Source organism: Haliotis asinina, chromosome 5 (assembly GCF_037392515.1).
Source record: "Haliotis asinina isolate JCU_RB_2024 chromosome 5, JCU_Hal_asi_v2, whole genome shotgun sequence".
Classification (NCBI taxonomy): domain Eukaryota; kingdom Metazoa; phylum Mollusca; class Gastropoda; order Lepetellida; family Haliotidae; genus Haliotis; species Haliotis asinina.
Genome location: NC_090284.1, coordinates 3,694,368 through 3,716,097, shown reverse-complemented (window position 1 = coordinate 3,716,097; position 21,730 = coordinate 3,694,368). Strand labels below are relative to the sequence as shown.

Sequence of the window (21,730 nt, the reverse complement as noted above, 5' to 3'; positions counted from 1 at the left end):
GTACAGGCATTAGTTGACTTATGTTTGATATCCATGCATTACTGGCTGTTTCTGAAACCCATATGCCGCACATGTATTATCACAGATACTGCACTATACGTATAGTCACCATTGTTATCTTCATGGTGGTATGTTGTGAATGTAACTTGCCATGCGTACACCATTCTCTCAGCTGATATTAACGCCGTTGAACTGTATGCATCAATAATCCATCCGATTCAAATCTCCGCTTGCTGGAGCGTTTCGGGTTCACATTATAATGTCTACCGGCTTGACCTATTTAACTGAACTCGAGCAAATGCAGGGGTGTGTACACTGGTTGTGGTATGTATATAACCCATGGATATATCCTCTGTCTGTACTACCTGCCGACCTCACCACACAATGAAACCAAGGGAGACTCATCATAACTCACTTATGGTGTCCTCTCCTCTATCTCTCCCTCCCCCTCTCCCCTCTCTCTCTCTCTTTGCCCTCTTTCTCCCCTCTCTCTCTCTTCCCCTCTCTCTGTCTCTCTCTCCATCCCTCTCTCTTCCCCTCTCTCTCTGTCTCTCTCTCCACCCCTCTCTCTCTCGCACACACACACACACACATACACGTACGTTTGCTCTCTTTCACTGACGCTCACCACTCTTGTGTACACTTAAAATGTAAAAATATGAGACAAAAATAATACACTGCGTACATGAAGCGTAGCCTGGGTCTGATGTAAAAGACAAACAGCTAACTGATCGTGTGTTGGCGCCTGCGCTCAATGTTATTTAAACAATTCACTACTGGGCTACAGCCATTAAAGGCTGAGTGGGTATGTAACCTCTCGTTCCCCAGCTGATCTGTCCGGAATAGATAGCTGACCCACATCAGACAACTCCCTCGACATGACTCGCGCCTTCGAGTCCTCACGTGCCCCCAGTAAGTGTAGGGACGGAGGGGGAGGAGGGTGTGACCACTGACTGAGTCACTCCACGTGGGTGCAACTACAGGATACCGAGTGATAGTCACTGTGTCTCCCGGTTGTTGTTGTTTCTCACACTAGGAAGGAAGTGTCGCCAGTTGCGTTGTATCGAAGAAGTTAATGTCACTTGGAAGTGTTTAACTGTGTTCAATGATCCTTAACTTGCTACATTGAAGCAGATCTCGGGACGATATCCAGTTTGATCAAAGACTGTGTCCTCGACAGTAAAGCAGCCACAGCGACACTACTGTGTTAAACAGTAACTACAATAATTATAACGGATGCAAACATCCGTTCGTGGACAGCCTCTGGAGCTGGGTTAAAGCAGGATGATTCCATTATAATCTCGCTTCATCATCAAAGCGGGCAGACGGATTCTCGCTAGTGGAGTTCTGTGATTGTGTATGGACCCACGACAACTGACTGTGAATTGAACAACTTACAGAGATTGTACTACCATTTTGTAAGCCGGTGTGATTAACAAATTTTCACTTGTGTGGCAAGTTCTGTGCTTGGTGATGTATATGGACCTCGGACAATTACTGTGAATTCCACAACTTCTGGAGATTGGACTACCGCTTTTTAAGCCGGCGTGAGTAAGATCTTTGCACCTTTGTAGCAGGACGTCTTATCGGAATGGAGTTAGCGACCGCGGCTCATGGTTCAACACCCGAGTACACCTTAAACAGTACGTATGCTATATCAAATACGAGCAGTGTCACAGAATCTGGGAATGGTTTAAATGTCGTTAACGCTGTCGTAATCGTCATACAGATGTTGATAGCAACCGTCATCATAGGCGGCAACATACTCACCATTTTAGCTGTCAAGAGAACACCCCGACTCCACACTGTGCCGAACATGTATGTTGTATCTCTCGCAGTCGCGGACTTAATCGTCGGACTAGTCCTGCCCTTCTATGCTATGAAAATGTTCCCTGGATTGGAAAACCTGTATAATGAAAACAAATATTTATGCCTCAGCCACCCGGTTCTCCTGATAGTATCCGCAGGGAGTTCAATTGTGTCGATGGTCCTCATATCCGTGGATCGCCTCATATACATCGTCTGCCCTTTAAGGTACGAGCACATCGCAACAGCTCGTCGAGCTCGCATCATCATCGGCACAACCTGGTGTATATGCATCTTCTACGGCACCCTACCCTTATACTACAACACATGGAGTCGTGAGAAACCGTGTGAATTGTTCAATATCCTACACATGGAGTACCAGTTGTATGGTCAGGTGACTATATTCTGCGGCTGCTGTGTAGTGGCAGGAGCTTGTTATGGATACATCTTTAAAATCTCGTACCATCACAGGAAGGCCATGCTCGATGTAACCCGTCAAAGTTTTGATACAGACACCAGGGCCGTGGTGTCCACGTTTAAGAGAGAATGGCCCATGATCAAAATGTTTGTTTTAGTGTTTGGTGTGTTCTTTGTCTGTTGGTGTCCGGCGATTGTGGGGATTGTACTGGGAACAACAGTCGGGATCAAAGTAACCACCATGAATTTATTAGTATTGTTTTGTATGCTCAATTCTGGAATGAACGTCATCATATATGGTGTGAAAAACCAAGATTTTCGCCGTGCGTACTGCCTCCTGCTATGTTCTACACGGATCGGATATTATGAACGCTCGGACACTGAGAACAGGTCCGCCTCTGGCAATGAGCTCATACATACGTGATACAGTGTGAATGGTACAGTGGTACAATACATGATACAGGGATAATGTGGTAGAACCATAGAGAATCTAACCCAAGTGTTAACTTATATCAAATATATCAACACGAGTTGATAAAGTAACAAATATCCGAGGATATTTTTACCTTTATCAACGAGTGTTTATATAATCGATATCAGTAGACACGAGGGTGGGAGTCTATTTATTATCCAAAATCATTCTTCATTAGTTTTCAATGAAAAATGTACATCTCTGAACACAGCGCTGGCATTAGATTTGCAGTCCCAGGATGTCTTAGCATTGTGACATCATCAAGTTCATGACGTCATAGCATTGTCATGCATTGTACAAAATCTACTGTCAAAGCGATAACTCCTAGGAGATATTTTCTGATCTCACACAAGCGATATCTCCTGTGGAACACAGTTTTGGATGATACATGTTTGTGTCTTAGTAGAGATGGAATCTCGATACAATGTGGATGGTACAGTGGTACAATACATGATACAGTGGGCCCGATACTGTGGTAGAGACATGGCTGTGACTTTATAGATGGAGTCTCGATACAATGTGAATGGTGCAGTGGTACAATACATGATACAACGGGCCCGATACTGTGGTAGAGACATTGCTGTGTCTATACAGATGGAGTCATACAAAATGAATGATACACTGATGTACAAGTGATGCAACGTGGATGATGCTGTGTACATGCCTCAGTCACACTGATACAGACAGTAATCACATGGAATGATTACTGATGACATAGTGAATTATTACTGATGCAGTCTGGATTTTGCGGTATTGCATAATCGACACAACATTGATGTTGCGGTGTGTATTACATGGTTATAATACTAAACATGGTTCATAGGTGCTGCAGACACGGAGAGAAACCTCATTGTCATCTGAAGGGATTTAGTCAAAGTTTGATACTATTATAATATAATGGCACGGAAGTGATGCTCGCAGGGAATGACAATGTTAGCTGTCAACACAATCAGGGTGCAAGGAGAAGTAACGGCCCCAGTCTGGTATCGCGAGTGTACATATGCCACGCGAGATAACACTGCACATTCTCGAGGTAACATTGACTGATGAGAACAAAGGACTTGGACGAGAGCTGTTCAGCGATCACGTGTGTTCATCCAATATGGTGATTTATTCACGAGAAACAGTCCGCTTCTGTAGCAGAATATGTGTTGTGTTCAAAAGTCAGCAATCATCACAACCCATAACAACACATTCCCAGCGAAACAGTAGGTATCAAATTACAACACGTTCTTTGTGAAGTGTCCAATGTGAAGACGAATGTTCCAACATTCACTCTGAGTCCAATGTAAAGATGAATGTTCCATCATTCTAAGTGTGTCCAATGAGAAGCCAAACGTCCCAACATTCTCCTTGTTTCCAGTGTGAAGAGGAATGTCCCAACATTCTCACTGATTGCAATGTGAGGACGAATGTCCCAACATTCTCACTGAGTCCAATGTGAGGACGAATGTCCCAACATTCTCACGGAGCCCAATGTGAGGACGAATGTCCCAACATTCTCACTGAGTCCAATGTGAACGCCTTAAATGAAGTAACGTGATGAAGAAGTACACAATATTGTGTGTATTCCATACCTTTTTGTTGTTTGGGTTTTTTCTGTCAAAATGTGATATACTTGAATAAACTGGTCCGAACTGACTATATATATATATATATATTGAACTCAGAACTGATGTTTGTCGGGTTTGTTCTTGTCGGGGTTTTCTAATGCTTGTCGGGTTTGTTCTTGTCGGGGTTTTCTAATGCTTGTCGGGTTTGTTCTTGTCGGGGTTTTCTAATGCTTGTCGGGTTTGTTCTTGTCGGGGTTTTCTAATGCTTGTCGGGTTTGTTCTTGTCGGGGTTTTCTTATGCTTGTCGGGTTTGTTCTTGTCGGGGTTTTCTAATGCTTGTCGGGTTTGTTCTTGTCGGGGTTTTCTAATGCTTGTCGGGTTTGTTCTTGTCGGGGTTTTCTAATGCTTGTCGGGTTTGTTCTTGTCGGGGTTTTCTAATGCTTGTCGGGTTTGTTCTTGTCGGGGTTTTCTAATGCTTGTCGGGTTTGTTCTTGTCGGGGTTTTCTTATGCTTGTCGGGTTTGTTCTTGTCGGGGTTTTCTAATGCTTGTCGGGTTAGTTCTTGTCGGGGTTTTCTAATGCTTGTCGGGTTTGTTCTTGTCGGGGTTTTCTAATGCTGGTCGGATTTGTTCTTGTCGGGGTTTTCTAATGCTTGTCGGGTTTGTTCTTGTCGGGGTTCTCTAATGCTTGTCGGGTTTGTTCTAACGGTAGACAGAGGTGGAGACTACTCGGCCACTCTATGCCTGACTTTTGGATCGTTTCTCAATCGGTCACTGGTTAGTGTGATTCAGACTGAAATCATCAAGAAGTGATGTTATAAATCAGGGCCTAGATTTGGAAGCCCTCTTAGCACTGAGATAGTCGTAAGTGCCATACATTAACATTAACTTACGACTATCTCCTAAAATCTAGGCCCACAACTATTTCTGACTTTAGGTACTGCATATCTCTGTCTACAAAGCATACGGTCCGTGAGAGTGATGGCATTGGGAGTGAGCAGTTGCATGAATGGTAACATCCACGGTAACCGAAAGAACACAAGCAGGGAACATGCACTGAGTAGACTTCTGGTCGCTACTGCATCTCGGTACATAGCAAAAGGATGATCCGAGCTTGTTCCTGTGACAAATTAATCATCATTAGCGGCAGACTTTGCATGGCTGAGTATTAAGACTCTAGCAAGGTTCTGAAAACAAATCAGATAATGGTGATATAAAATGTACTGTAGTCGATGTAGGCGTGCTGCACTAACAGACTGTTAACACCGTCAAGTCCACTGACGTCCATTGAGGCGCGGGGAAGATCCATATTATCATCAATAGTAAAGGTTGTGGTAAAGATCAGGCTTCTTGGCGTGTGATGGGTGGAAGTGTACACGGGTATAGGATCACAGTACCGCCCCGCTAGTGGCATTAACATTATGAATAACGAATATGGGAATTGATTGGGCAGAACATCATAACATGAGGCAGCGTCAGTGGGATTCCAGTTATTTATCCACATTATAGCAGAAGGGTGTTAGGAATGACGGCTGAAGCAAATGCATATTAATTATATTGTCAGAACTGTACGATCACCTCTGTTTCTAGCAGATGTTTTATGGATGTGGAAAGGGTTTTGTTGGTTCTACGTATAAATGTACACGTATCGTTATGACCCGGTTGCAACATTGGAAATAGGGGCTGACCTTTGGCTACAAGACCAGTCCTGGGTCTCTTCCCGAGTAGAAATGACTATCTCTTTGCTTCTAAGATCAGGATTACTCAGGTCGGCCCACAACAATGCTTGTCGAAATGATAATCCTCTGGGTAGTGTCACGCCAATCAACACTACTGAATACCGAGGCATGAATTCTGGTCTGTGTACTGTAGCCTCGCCATCTGCAACCCTGCAAGTTGAGAGGCTTATCGTCGACTTCATTCAGGACACATACACAGCAAGACAATACCTCTCCGGATCCTGTGAGTCCACAGTCGTTATCAATACTCATTCATCTACCGAACATGCAAGTTATGAGCATCGATTTTGTATTGTATTACCATATTTTCCATAAACACGCACGCACGCAAGCGCACGCGCACGCAAGCGCACGCACGCGCGCACACACACAAATATGCATCTGGCAGTTATAAACGTGTGTATTATAGTCCTAGGCAACTGAGTGAATTTCCATTCAATTATTCGTGGTGGTTGCTCAGCAAATGACTGGAAACCCACATGTATTTCATTATCCATTCTTTCAGACCGAGATGAGCAACAGAATTGTTGGTTTGGATGTTTTTACGCTTAGTTGCTATGACAACTTATATTATTCGTATTTATCGTATGAACTGACATATCAATATGACTGCTTCACATCGTACGATCAGACAAGACAGCACTACTTGACGTTGAACGTAAAACACGTATTCTCTAGACAATGATGAGGCAGATCACTATAGCTCGCAGAAGTAGACACATCCCACCCAAATCCATGCGTGCATGTACAAAGTGACCTTCGTATGGAATTAAGGAGGTTGGATACAAAATATCACAATGTCAAGAAATGGCTAAATTTGTATCATTTTGTAGAAAAATGTGCCCCGAATCTATTTATTATAATAAAAATTGAAAGACATTTTTTCAACTTATCAAGTAAGTTTTGACTTATTAATTAACTTGTAAACAAATCCAAGGAATTTAAAATAAGTATTGATTCATCAATACCAATAAAGATTTTTACACGATTTTTCCATGAAATGAAATTTTATGCAATAAATTCACATTTGTATTCCAAACCCCTCCAAACACATACTCCTGGATCCACCTATACAGTTTCTTACAGTATCTTACTGTGAACAGACGGATCCAAGTTTATATAGACATCGTTGGTTCCCGGTTTCCATGAGACAAGATCGGCCCAGTATAAACATTCGGGGTGGGGACTTACTGATAGAGGAGAACAGATGGACCATAGTATAAATGTAAACAAATGGATACTATTATAAATGTAAACATGTCTAGGTATTATTGTGCACAACTGGATCCCAGTATAAATGTGAACAGAGGTATCGTAGTAGATATCTGATTATAGTCGTAATCATTACGAACATGGTCCATAGAGGTGTCTTGTTTCTTCACTATCCCACGTCGGAGCTATACTCCCTTATCAGACAATTCTGAGAACACTTTTTTCTTCACATCCCCCAAGTTTTCTACGTGACGCACTGCAGCAAACAGTTACACTGATATCATGACCTTGAGAACGAGATAGTGTAAAGTGTAAACGAATTATCCAGACATTCTATAGCAAGTGCACCAGAACTGATATTCGCACATTGTAAAATGAAGAAGTTGTTATACGTGTTCACCAACGTATAGTCGAACTGTTGTTGCAATTGATGTAGCTTCATAGGTCCACGTCCCTGACTCGTCCAGGTTAATGTGTCGAGTTAATGTGTCGAGCTCGTCACAGGTTAACTAGGTGTCAATGCAATGTTCAGTGTTGTTTGAAGTTCTTCCTTTGGCTACCAAAAAGTACTGACGATTTAAGATACGAAAGGGGAAGAAAGTATAGCGAGTGTGTCAGGTGAAATCAAACTCGAAAAGAGAATAAAATGTTTAATCTGATTATGTCTATCCATCACTCATTCCGGCAACAGATTGTAAATGAAGAAGAAGAAGAGGAACTCAAGAAGTTGCTATTCATAAAATTTGTCCTGTATTGCTACGCCAACTTCTAACTGCCTTTGAAGAATCACAACAGATTGTAAAGATTGATTTGTAGTTTAATTAGTAATTGGTAAACTAAAATGTTATCCCATGAACTTCTTATGGAATATTTTGCTTTCTTAAAAACTATAAATTAGGTTACATTTAATGAAGGAGTATTGTTGGAGGGTTTTATACTTTTGTCTTTGTGGGTATAAAATCACTAACATATTTAAAAATTAAAACTAAACATTTGATGAAGACATTTGAGGTATCCCTTTTCTGCTCTGTCAGGAGAGTAGTTTGTGACTCGACGCTTTCTGGTGCTTTCGTGTACAAATGTTCAGAACAATCGTTAAACGCTGCGAAAAGTGGGTAGTGTATATGATATGATTGCTAATTTGAGTGCGTGATAACCAGATGGTCAACTGGTTTCAAGGCTTTCATCGACTGCAGCAAATTTTCTCGGACATAAAGAAAGTCAGTGTTTAAATCGATAGGGCTCCCTGCAGAGAGCTATGTTCTGTCTGAGATATAACTCCGCCAAACGGAATCGTTGAGTTTCTCTGAGAGGCATTTAGACAGGGTCGTGTAACTGATACTTTTTACAACCCACACAGCGATCCTTCATCGTTGAAGTGTTCATAGCTTCTACACTTTAATGAAGGTTACGAAGAACTAGCTCTTACTAGAATGCAGAAACCGGTATTCGTTGTGTGTATGGTATAGTTTACAAACAATCAGATAGAAGTGTATTTGGTCGAAGAAATAAAACGGTTTCGTTGTGTGAAGAATACACAATGCCTTTTACAAAGTTGCCAGATTAACAAATGTTCCATTTGCAATTCCTACATCCCAAGGAACGTACATAGTCTGATGCATTTTGGTGTGTGTGTGTTGTGGTGTGTGTTGTGGTGTGTGGTGTGTGTGTGTGGTGTGTGTGTGTGTGTGTGTGTGTGTGTGTGTGTGTGTGTGTGTGTGTGTGTGTGTGTGTGTGTGTGTGTGTGTGTGTGTGTGTGTGTGTATGTGTGTGTGTGTGTGTGTCCCACATTTTAACATCCACTTACTTTGAATGAGTGAGTAACATTGGTGTGGTTCTAAACTGATATCTGATATACAACAAACAAACGGGTACTGCGGTTGGACTATGAAATTTATATTCTTTGAATTATTTCACTTATAAAAGCCTATAAAACACAAAATAATTCTAAAGTAATGTCTTCATCTTTTAGTTATGTGTACACCAATTATGCCCGCATTAAACACTCTCGGCTCTACCCCTGATTATCCCACGTGCCACATCTCCACCATGCTAGGGTGAAGAGCAAAGATATGATGGAGAAGTGGCAGGGTGTATTTTGTGACAGAATCGTGATACGATACACTAAATCAATGATGTTGTCACGAACACAGATAGTTGTACAGCAATATTCTGATGCCTCGTGTCCATGTGGCCCTAACAAGTTGATTAAACATGATCCCGCTTGTCAATCGGCTTCGATGCCTTGTGCTGTTGTTTTGGAATCAGTTGGGAGATAGACAATAGCCGCTCGTCACAGACTGATGCAGACATGGTAATGTACTCCTAATGACTATTATTGATACAGTGACGGAAGGGAGCTATGTCCATACAATAATCATGAGGAATAATCATGGGCAAAATAATAGTTTCCTGAGAAAGATCAAATACTTTGTTTGGCCAAATTCGGCTTATTAGTATTGATGTTGCTAGATTGAGCACCGAACCACACGAATGTTTGTGTTTGTGAAAGTACCAGAATGACGATTATATAGATGGATCGTTGTCCGTCGATCCCAAATGCAACCACCTCAAGCCGTGACTAGAGGAGCAATATGCATGGTGATACAGGAGTGTTATATACAAATGTTCATTAGCCAAGCAACACGAACATATACTACCCATAGAAAATTTAGACTCACCTAAATTAAAGCACTCACTGTGTTATGTATGTGTGAACATATATGGTCACATCGGAGATCAATTTCTCTACTACCTTGGAGGAACCAACTGCAAACCATATGAAGATGAAATTCACGAGAATCATGCATCAGACTGCTGACTGGCATATGCAAACATCGTGGATGTAAACAGCTACCTTTTTATAACGTTTTGTTAAGAATTCTCCAATTTTCACTGAGTTTCATCATTTACCGATTTAATGACAATGATCTTTTCAGCGTAGAGAATGTGTTTTACTATACATCAGTTCATGTGTAAACAGTACCTTTAAACAGTATAGGATATTTTCAAAGTCTAGTTTAGAAAAGCTGCCTGAAGTAAGAGACTATATTTACACTAAAGATCTGAACTTTTGATGGGTAGTATACATCATCAGCATGTATCATACCCTTGTAAGATGCCCCGTTACAGCGCTAACATATGCTACAACGACCGTTGTCCAACCTCTTCAGCTGATGCCTAGGCATGGGTTACGGAAGATCTGATCTAACCCGGATCTTCACGGGTATCACTGTCAAGATCATAAGAGTGACAAGACCAGCGAACCAGCGTGTCAGTGGTCGCCCCATGAGATCGGAGATCCTTACGGATAGACAAACAAGTGGCACAGGTTGGCAGACAGGTGAACAACGGTTGGCAGACAAGAACACCGGTTGACGCTCAAGAAGACATCTTTTACGACGAGCACGGGTTTCTGAAAATCAGTTGTTACCCAGGTCTTCACAGGTGACATATCACTAAGAAAAACTCGTCTTTCAATTACAATATTGTAATATGTAGACTATTGAAACGCAACATTATAAATCGGCTTCATCGGCTCCTACTTTAGCTCTTAACTCATTAAGCCCGAGAGCTCGAGGACTTTTTTCACGGACTTTCGAAACGTTTTATATTCTGTGAAAGATTGTGGAAGACACATTTAAATTTACGAATCGGTGAAAAATAGATGGGGGGCCAATTCTGCTTTTGCCTTTCACTGTATATTTACTTTTTTTCAGGCGAACATTTCTCTAGCTTTTCATTGTGCTATAGGATCACCTGGACTAATGACTCTTTGATCGCGATCATTATCATAGTGACGATGCTCACAATACTGTCCCACCGGTACAATCGTCTGGTTTTTGTCTTGATTCGTTTGTGGATATCGGACAGATGTATTACTTTTATTCCCTCTTGAACTTGTATCATGTATATTTCAAGTCCAGACAGTATCTCTTTTCCAAATACCATTTACTATTTTTTGTCATAACATGTTTGAAAGATCTACTAGAACTGTTTACCCTCTGTTGCTTATCTGTTGCAGTGTTTACGGTTATTGTCGTTGTTGAATCCACAGGTGCGGGCATGGCGCAAACAAGACGGACATTGAGTTTGGAAACAGAAAGACAAGTCGTGTTAGTCAAACGTAACGATGGTTCGGTATGACCTCACACTAGCTTTCGACAACTCGCTCAGTAATTAAGATTCCAAGACAGTCTCACATTTCCAACAGAACAGGATATAGTTAAAGACGACGCGACCTCAAGATCACAAAACACATGTGTAAAACACCCCTTTCATCTTGCAACCTACAAATCTTCTATTAGACGTGTAAAGTGAAGGTCACAGCATGCCCAGCCGGTGCCCGAACGAACGGTGCCTGCTTTTCTCCTCATACAATTACACTGAACCAATTTAATCATGGGAAATCCGTGATATGGTCTGGCGCCGGTTTCGAGTAAATTAGTAATGCAGTAATCATCATAATAGCAGTTGGCTGCTATTCGTCTCTCCAAACACCTGAATTATATCAGTGTTGGGCCAGAAGACATAAGCAAAGACTACTTTCAGGTGGTTCCCAGTAGGGTCATATAAAGACACAGCACCCTTGGGTCATAGACGTATGACACGCGGAAATATGTACGTGTGTCTCACAATGAACGTGTGGTAAATGATTTAGAGGAGGGTTGTAAATAATGATCCCACTGGAGAACGTGAGTGAATAAAACAGTAAATGGTTAATAAAGGTGCATTACAAATGTGATATATCTATTTTTATCGCACATCTTCAAAGAACACCCCGGTTACTGATTAATACATGTGTTTTATCGCAAAAAGGTGACTTCCAGATGAACGCACAGGTGAGCAGACGCTGACAAACAGGTGAACACACGTGGACAGACAAACGACATAAGCTGTCTGACAGGTGGGCAGACATACTCAGGTGAATAAAAATTGACATAAGATTGTTGACAGACATTGACATACAGTTGACAGAGGAGGCTTGCTGGGGTTTTTTTTGTTCTTTAACGCCACAGTCCGCAATATTCCCAGTGATCAACATCATGAACATCGGCAAATGGGATACGACATGTGTCAACCAAGTCAGCGAGCCTGACCACCCGATTCTGTTAGTCGCCTTATACATCTGTCACAGTAACATCACATGTGCATATTATAGTCGCCTCATCAGCGCTGTCTGGCTGCATTATCGTAGACCAACATTCGTGGATAATGTACACATAGCACGTTATATACGTTGCATATTCATATGAGATAACGCTAACTACACACAATCGGAGCCAGGGGACTTGATCGAAGGCTGCTTGATCAACGCTCGCATGTGTTCATGCATTCGAAACACTGGGGAGACAAGCTCCACTCAACTGATGTTTAATAAATTACAGAGCCCTGGTGGCGTGTTTGGAAACACGCTGAGTTGCATTCTGATATATATATTTATAGATAGGTTCATTTTCAGCAACAGTAAAACTAGATCATGGCACAAGATATACAGAGTTTAGGACCGGTTTTGTAGGTATCATGCTTCATGACAAAGCATATTATGAAAATACAAAAGGGTGAGTTTACTTGTTACCTGACTATAATGTAGTGACATTATGTGGATACGCACAATATTATCGCACCGTACGATTTCATCCTGTTCATTTCATTTGGAGGAAATTGACTAGCAGTAATGACATTTACCGATGCCATTACACTTACAGGTGCCATTATAATTACAGGTGCCACTACACGCACAGGCGCCATTACACTTACAGGTGTCATTACACTCACAGGTGCCATTACACTTACAGGTACCATTACAGGTGCCAGACGCATTGATATGACTGAGTAGGATGTGGTAACATGGTGTTTGTCACTGTGGGTCGCCAGCGCCTTATACTTGTTGTCATTGAGGGTAGTGAGTCGGGATTAACGCCGAGAAGCACCCACCCCTGTCAAATCACGGGGTGGAAGCAGAACTTCCCAACGCTGTTACAAGAGCCGACATAAATGTTGATTGGGCCCTCAGTCTATGTAGTGTGAGTCGTTACTGTGAGTCACTGGTTAGTCTGCCCCACGCTCAAGGCTGATTTGAAATATCAGAAATATGACTGAGTTTAGAGCTGTATCCCTCTTTAGAAACCACATACAACCTGGTGTTCGCGAACAAGTGTTCGCATGAGGAGCGAGCGGTTCATTAAGTGACCACGCCCAAAAAAGCCCACGGGGACAGACTTCGTTTGAATGAACATGAACTGGGAACACGCACAGAATAGATTTCTTGTCGCCAGTGCAACTCCGAGTAAAGACGATGATTGCTTGTTTGGATTGTAAGGATGCTGGGATAATGCATGGTAGCAGCACTCTGATCATGGTTGGGCTTCGGAAATCAAGTTTATGGAGATAAACGGGAAGTTGGTCACTGCAGGATGCGATATTTTGGAAATGCAGGAAAACCGTAACCGGATCGAAACGCCGTACGATTCCTTACAATAAGAGAACGACAAGTAGCGTCACACTGTGAACACCCACTTCCTTCCTGATTACAGAGGGTCCTCTTTGCATAAGTTTCATCGACGCATTTCTATGGACCTTAGGGTATGGGATATACGACTAGTGGTGGTGGGTGATCACCAGTTTCAGATTCAAGAACAAGGAAAACACACAGCTCATCTGATAAACATTGACGCATAGCCCTGGCATTGATCATACATTGAATCAGCAGTCCTTATTGGCACATAATCTACATGTCAATCCGTGCCGTTACATAACTGTTCAACATGCAAGTTATGAACATTCATTTGGTATTCAGTTCCCTATTTTTCCATAAGTATATACACGCACCTGCAAGTGGCTGTTATAAACGTGTGTACTTTCAAGTAATAGGCAACAGAGTTTCCATCCAATTATTTGTAGTGATTGTTCAACAAATGTCTGGAATTCCTCATGCATGTTTTTCATCCTGTCACAACGACATGAGCTACAGACTTGTTGATTTATCTTTGGATGCTTAGTTGCTATGACAACTATTATCCGCTTTTTTCGAGGTAGTGATGCATCGCTATGACATTGCTACACATGGCACTACCAGACAATGACCATGCCGGACACAGCAGCTCCCAGGAGGAGGTACATCCGACACAAATGCACGTGATTAGTTAATGACATATACAAAAGCAATGTGACCTTTATGGAATTGATCAGATGGAACTATCCCATACAGTACCATAGTGGAGGTGTAAAACACTTTCTGGGTTCCATAAAACGCCAGATCACATCAATAAAGTATACGGTTTTGTTTTTCACCTTTTGTTCGTAATGAACAGCCTAGTGGTTAGTGCGTTCGCTATTCAAACCGATGATCCGGGTTCGATGTCCCACATGATTACAATGTGTGAAGCCCATTTATTGAGTGCCCTGTTGTGAAATTGTTGGACGATTGCTTTAAGCGGCGTAAAACCAAACTCACTCACTCACTGACGGATACATTCGGTCGGTACGATCTGATAGAAATGTATATTTTGGTGAAACCACGTCCTCAGGTATCGGCAATCGGCACACATCGGAATCTATCGGCCATTGGTTTGCCTAGCCTTGCTTCAAGAATTACAGACCACAACGTTAAGTTAATTGACTGCAGCGCTCGTTTACAGAGCATAGTTGGAAGTGCACTGGATCTAGTTTACAGAGCACATTTGGTTGTGTAGATGTTCTACTTTACACAGCACATATGTTTTGTAGATGTTCTAGTTTACAGAGGATAGTTGGGAATGTACTGGATCTAGTTTACAGAGCATAGTTGGTTTTGTATATGATCTAGTTTAGTAAGCGAGACTGACTGTGTATATGACCTAGTTTAGTAAGCGAGACTGACTGTGTATATGACCTAGTTTAGTAAGCGAGACTGACTGTGTATATGACCTAGTTTAGTAAGCGAGACTGACTGTGTATATGACCTAGTTTAGTAAGCGAGACTGACTGTGTATATGATCTAGTTTAGTAAGCGAGACTGACTGTGTATATGATCTAGTTTAGTAAGCGAGACTGACTGTGTATATGGCCTAGTTTAGTAAGCGAGACTGACTGTGTATATGATCTAGTTTAGTAAGCGAGACTGACTGTGTATATGATCTAGTTTAGTAAGCGAGACTGACTGTGTATATGACCTAGTTTAGTAAGCGAGACTGACTGTGTATATGACCTAGTTTAGTAAGCGAGACTGACTGTGTATATGATCTAGTTTAGTAAGCGAGACTGACTGTGTATATGATCTAGTTTAGTAAGCGAGACTGACTGTGTATATGACCTAGTTTAGTAAGCGAGACTGACTGTGTATATGACCTAGTTTAGTAAGCGAGACTGACTGTGTATATGACCTAGTTTAGTAAGCAAGACTGACTGTGTATATGACCTAGTTATACAGAGCATGGTTGATTCTGTATATGATCTAAGAAGAGCGAGATATGGATGCCAGATTCTTTATTGTGAATAACACGACGTTTCGGAAGGTATGCCTGTTCCTTCATCAGGTGATTGGTAGGAAGTATATATTTTATCTGGTATACAAACCAGTGTTGGTTACTGTTGGCCAAAACATAGTGTGTCAATACTGAAAGCATACACACATAACTTTCCTACATCACCAGATGTCTGTCCAGTCACCATGTGTATGTCTTTCCCTAGTCAAGCCTTAAAGCATACACACATAACTTTCCTACATCACCAGATGTCTGTCCAGTCACCATGTGTATGTCTTTCCCTAGTCAAGCCTTAAAGAGGCCAGTTCCGGCGGTCACTGATCCACAGACGTGACTGTCTTCCTGGTACATTCACATACACTCTGACTCATGTGGTTATACATAAAGCAACATCGATACTCATACGCCGAATTTGGCCACACAATGTATTTGATTTTCACAGAATAATCCTCAGATTTTTTTGTGCAGACATGACTCCCTTAAATCTGTAAACAATACTAGTCATTAGGAAAACATTATCAGCTCAACCGGTGACGCATGGATATTGTGTACGGCCCAAAGTTATTGTAGCATGATAACACACGACATCAATATGGATCAAGTGCAGTAAACTCACTTTGATATACATGTACTTTGTGCATTAGAATGTGTAATGCATCTATTTGTCACGGTTTGGGAACTCAAAACACTGGCGAAAGGACAGGAAAAGACATCATCGACAATGCAGCATATCTGGATTCTATCACAGAAATACTTCGAGCATGTCGCCATGATAGGTTTTTCATCACCCTATGATTTTGGAAATATGGTACGGGGGTGATGGAGGGTAGAGAACGGAGTGCTTAATGTATGGAGACAAATACGAAGCCACTTTTCTTAACATATTTCTATTATTATTGACGTTTATACAAAATAATACAAGTAATACACCGTTAGAAAAGTAGGGAATATTCCATTTTGCGAGCATACCATTAGCCAATGCCGATACATGTGAGAAAGAGGTAATATATATCCATACAGATGAAACATTTCCAAAGGAATGGAATAAATTGTCACATTTTACCTTAATTCCTTAATTTCTCTTAATCTTTTGTTTCCTCCTTAGCTTCATCATTTGCATTTTATGAAGCTTGTTAATCCGATATCCCTTGCATATTTAAATGGTATAATATATTTGATACGAAATGTCAAATGTTAAGGGGTACGTTTCGTGCACTTCAGTGACACAGCACTCTGACTTCACTTTAATATGCTTTGATAATATTGTTATTCTCACACTTTTTGTTAGCATATTTTCATTTAGAAGGAGGTTCCAGATACAGAAGATATCATGTATTTTGGCCAACAACTGAGAACAGGCGATAGTGCTTTAAAAAAATGCACAATCTATATGATCTCGTTGCGATATTCCTGAAGATCTGATTTATGCCACGATTAACGCTGGATCCCATTGTGGGACTCCGACTAGGAAAACGTATGTCATGAAGCACATTCACTATTATTAACGCATACCATTGAAAATCAGTCTTCGTTGACTCCTAGTGTACCACATACAAAATCAAGCAAAATCAAGAAATTGTTCATTTGCTTCAGAAGGTTGTATGGTTCACAGCGACATAAGAAAGATATTTTGAAATTTAACGAACACCTTAAGTGCGAGACAATTTTACTTCTGACGTGTACCGTGTATTCGCCTTTTTTCTGGTGAACAATTGACTTGTGTTGACAACGGATGCCACCGATAGAACAGGCTGTTTATCGATTCGTGGACACCTGGAGTCATCACTGTTTTATAGTCATTTATAAGCTCCTCATCATACAATCATAATCGTACAGTAAGCCATGCTGGTCAATCGAGGCGACTAACGGGATCAGGTGGTCAGATTCACTGACCTGGTTGACACATCTCATCGTAATGACTGTTGATCACCGGGTTGTCTGGTTCAGACGCCAGAACTTACAGACCGCCGCCATAGAGTTGGGATGCTACTGACTGCTGCGTTAAACAACCAACCATCTTATGCTATGGAAAGGGTGTGACTCTTATTATCCCAATCAACGTGTGTATTTCAAGTTCGAAAAGGACACACATTTCTTGCAAGTATAGTTTGCAAGAGAACTGATATAATAGAGCTGAAGTTCTTTCGGTTGCTGCGCTTTTATAAAACACTGTATGACTGGAACACCTTGTCCTTCGCCGATATCGCATGTTTGAGGGGAAAATATACACACAACTTAAAACCAGTATGTGCTCTAAAATATTCTGAACCGATGCAAAGACGACAGAACCAAATGTTCACTTTTCCTGGCATGGCAAGACGTCGACTGTCAGAAAACACACGATGGCGTGTGTTAATGGCAGGCATGTCCTGAGCTAACTTGAACATTCACCACACCAAGGAAGACGAATCAGCGTGACCTCGTCAGTCTCCATGCATTCTCATAACCCGTGTTGTGAAGGCAATGGAGAGTTGGGAGTCTCACCACCAGAAACCCCAGAGACGTACCTCCAATTACCCCCAGTAACCTCTGAGACTCAGCGCCAGTTACCCCAGGGACTCACCAACAGTAGCTCGATGGACTCACCAACACTAACCCCAGAGACTCGTCACCAGTAATCTCAGAGAACCACCACCAGTAACCCCCAGGGACTCACAGTAGCAGTAACCTCAGAGACTAACCTCTAATAATTCGAGGCGACCACCACCAGTTACCCCAGGGAATCACTACCAGTAACCTCAGGAACACACCAACAGTACCTCGAGGTACTCACCACAGTAAAAATAGAGAGAATCACCTACAGTAACCTATCAGACTGTAAATCCAGGGACTCGCCGACGCTAACCCCAGAGACTCACCACCAGTAATCCCAGAGACTAACAACCAATAACCCCAGAGACCCACCAACAGTACCTCTAGGTACTCACCACAGTAAAAATAGAGAGAATCACCGACAGTAACCTATCAGACTTACCACCAGAGTTCGGTGGTGAGGTGTTGCTTGGTGGAACAGATATTGTGGGCTCGTCGTACAAGGGTGGAGATGATTTTTTTCTTGACTTGGGGTGGATGGTTGGAAGCAAAGTGAAGGTACTGGTCTGTGTGGGTTTGTTTCCGGTACACTGTAGTACTGTAGCACTTAGATGATACTGTCAGTCACACAGACCACTACCTTAACATCGCTTCCAACCATCCTCCCCAAGACTTCATTACTTCATTAAGCTCAGCGAGGGTGGACATCAAGGACAAGTTACATCACTGTCAGCAGGCACTGGGTTTTACAATCTCTTGACAACAGGCAATAATTGACTTCATCATTCATGTCTGTTTAGGAAAAGACATATGATTTATTGTGCTATTTTTGCAGCACTTGGTGTAAAGGCAAGAGCTTCTCACACTATGGACAACCGGCACAGAAATGTGTATCTCCCAGTGTAGCCAGTATCATTATTACATGCCCATTGTATGACTGTTCAAACTAGTGTGTGATTGTTGTTTCAGTTGTATATGGAGTTAAGACAAGACATGTTTATCAATATCAGGGGCGTAGCTACGTGCCTGGATGCTTTGTTTAAACCAACATAACAATCGGACAGCTAGGCCACATATTTTCAACACCACTTCCTTCTGGGTGGGTGTAGATGACAAACAGTCGCTCCGAATTCAAGCCAACATTTACTACTGGGCTAAACGTTGACTCTGTCCTCACAAGGAACAAAAAAGATGACCGCGAAGCTTTGGTTCAGCTGCTTCTGTTGTTAAATCTCCTGTACAACTGTATTTGTCTAGCCTCTCCTACAGCTGCTTGTCTAGTTTGTACTGCAGCTGTATCTAGAATCACGCATCACGCACTGTCAGTCTCCAGTGCAGCTGTATGGTCAAGCCTCTACTACTACATTTGCGTCTAGTATCAAACGTCTGCTCCAGGTGCATGGCTTGTCAAGTCTAAATATACAGCTGTATTTGTCAAGCCTCTACTACAGTTGTATCTAGTATCAAACATCTGCTCCAGGTGCATGCTTTGTCAAGTCTACCGCTGTATTCGTCAAATAGTTGTTTTCCTAGCCCATACTACACCTGTATCAAGTATAACACATCTACTACAGCTGTTTGTCTAGCCTCTACAACAGGTGTATCTGTAGTCAAGCGTCCAGTACAATTTTACCTGACTAGCCTCTTCTACAGCTGTATCCAGTTGATATATACTGAACCGCAAAAGAAACGTCACCTTACCAAATTTTTTTTATCCAGATGTTTCATCTTAATCTCAATTTTTTTTCACCTGTCATGTATTAGCTCGACCTAGTTCGTAGCCAGTTTCCAAAAATTTGGTTTCAAATTCTGTATTTGATACAGGTTTTTCTATGCAAAGTTCATGAAAATGACAATGCCGAGATGTCATCCCTATTAGAAGAGCCAACGAACATGCAGCGAATCAATTACTGTTCGACAGTAGCAACATGCTAGGATTATCAAGGGAACAGATTGACCAAACGACTGGCTAGACTGCAAGACATGTTGTAACTCATATTTCTCTTCATGTTCGAACAATGTACAACCTGTAGCAATAAGTCAAAGCCACTGGAAAGCACAGCCAACGCAGTGGAATACCGCCATTGATAAAGCTGCGGCAAAATCGCAGACTGTCCGACATCACCTGTATAATCGTTTCGCTGTGGCTACGGAAACTACACGGACAACCATTGACAATCACCGGAGACCAATCAGTGCCGACACAGTGCGGAGGCGTTTCAGGCAGAGAAACGACAGATGTCACAGGCCTTACCGGGGTCGGATCCCCACCGTTCCACATCTTTGAGCTCGTCTTCAGTGGGTCACACATTATCGGAATTGGCGTCACCAGAAGTGATGAAAAACGAAAACCGGTACTGCATTTCGCTGATGGCAGAGCGAGAGTGTGGCGACGACGCGGGGAAGGTTTTGCAGATGATGTCCTTGAAAGAGAGTCGTGGAGAGGTCAGTGCATAATGGCGTGCGTTGCTGTTGCTCCCAATCACAAACTAGGCCCTATCGCGTTCCAGAGAACTGGTCCTCGTAGAGGAAATGTAGCATCTGCCCGTTACATTGATCAGGCGCTGAGACCCTTTGTCGTGCCACATTTTGATCTTCATGGGGAAAAAACATGCAACGCGTGTGCCCATACTGCCAGAGCAACTAGAGACTTTCTCTGTCAACACGGCAAAGAAACTCTTCATTGGCCTGCCCTCAGTCTCAAAGCCGATAGGGGCGAGATTCAGAGGACGCTAATTATGTTCGACCAAGGGCTGACAACAGCAGTTGAACTCTCTCAGCCGTATTGCCGAGTCTGGACATAAGTTCCCATGGCCTTCGTCAACCGTCTGATCCACTCCATGTACAGACGATGGAACGCTACTATCAACGCTCTGGGAGGCCATACACGCTATTGACTTTCGGATCGCTCTGTCGCGCCACCTGTCGTCATTTTGACTTTTGATTGTCTGAAATTCGTCTGTAAGTATTGATGATAAACCACGCCACATTTGAAATCTTTCCGACAATTATTATGTTATTTACTTGTGTTTGAATTAAACGGTGTACTAATTTCAAAAAGCGAATGACATTTTTGCAGACTACAGACTACAGTGGCATGGCCCGAGTGCACCAGGGTCATCTCCCAGTAGGATGTGGTGGTGAAGTGGGAAAGATGTAACATACGTTAAGTATGCAATATGGTGGCCTGACTGGGTGTAAAATATATAGCTTGAGATGTACTGGATAATGGTGTGAACTGTCAGTCTTACACTAAGATGTGTTGGATAATGGTGTCAAGTGAACCTTAGAGTAAGATGTGTTGGATAACGGTGTCATGTCAACCTTACAGTAAGATGTGTTGGATAACACTTTCATGTCAACCTTACAGTAAGATGTGTTGGATAATGGTGTCATGTCAACCTTAGAGTGACATGTGTTGGAATGTCAAAAATGTGGGACGTACTATGAATTCTGGATGGTTTCAAAGTTTCATCCATTTTTTAACACTAAAAGGTCAGAAGTAAAGGAGGTCTAGCTAACGGGATGCACTTAAT

General features: G+C 42.1%; 2 protein-coding genes across 2 annotated transcripts in view; both read left to right on the top strand.

Moving 5' to 3' along the window:
• Positions 1 to 21,730, top strand: part of LOC137283526 (adenosine receptor A3-like) — a 147,450-nt gene that overhangs the window by 11,472 nt on the left and 114,248 nt on the right. The window lies entirely within an intron of this gene.
• Positions 805 to 4,212, top strand: LOC137283676 (adenosine receptor A3-like). Its single transcript, XM_067815321.1, has one exon. The coding sequence runs from the start codon at positions 1,592 to 1,594 to the stop codon at positions 2,645 to 2,647; it is 1,056 nt and encodes a 351-aa protein (XP_067671422.1). The 5' UTR covers positions 805 to 1,591; the 3' UTR covers positions 2,648 to 4,212.

Bases quoted from the DNA above. Each gene is read 5' to 3' on its own strand.
- LOC137283676 (XM_067815321.1), top strand. From the start codon at position 1,592: ATGGAGTTAGCGACCGCGGCTCATGGTTCAACACCCGAGTACACCTTA.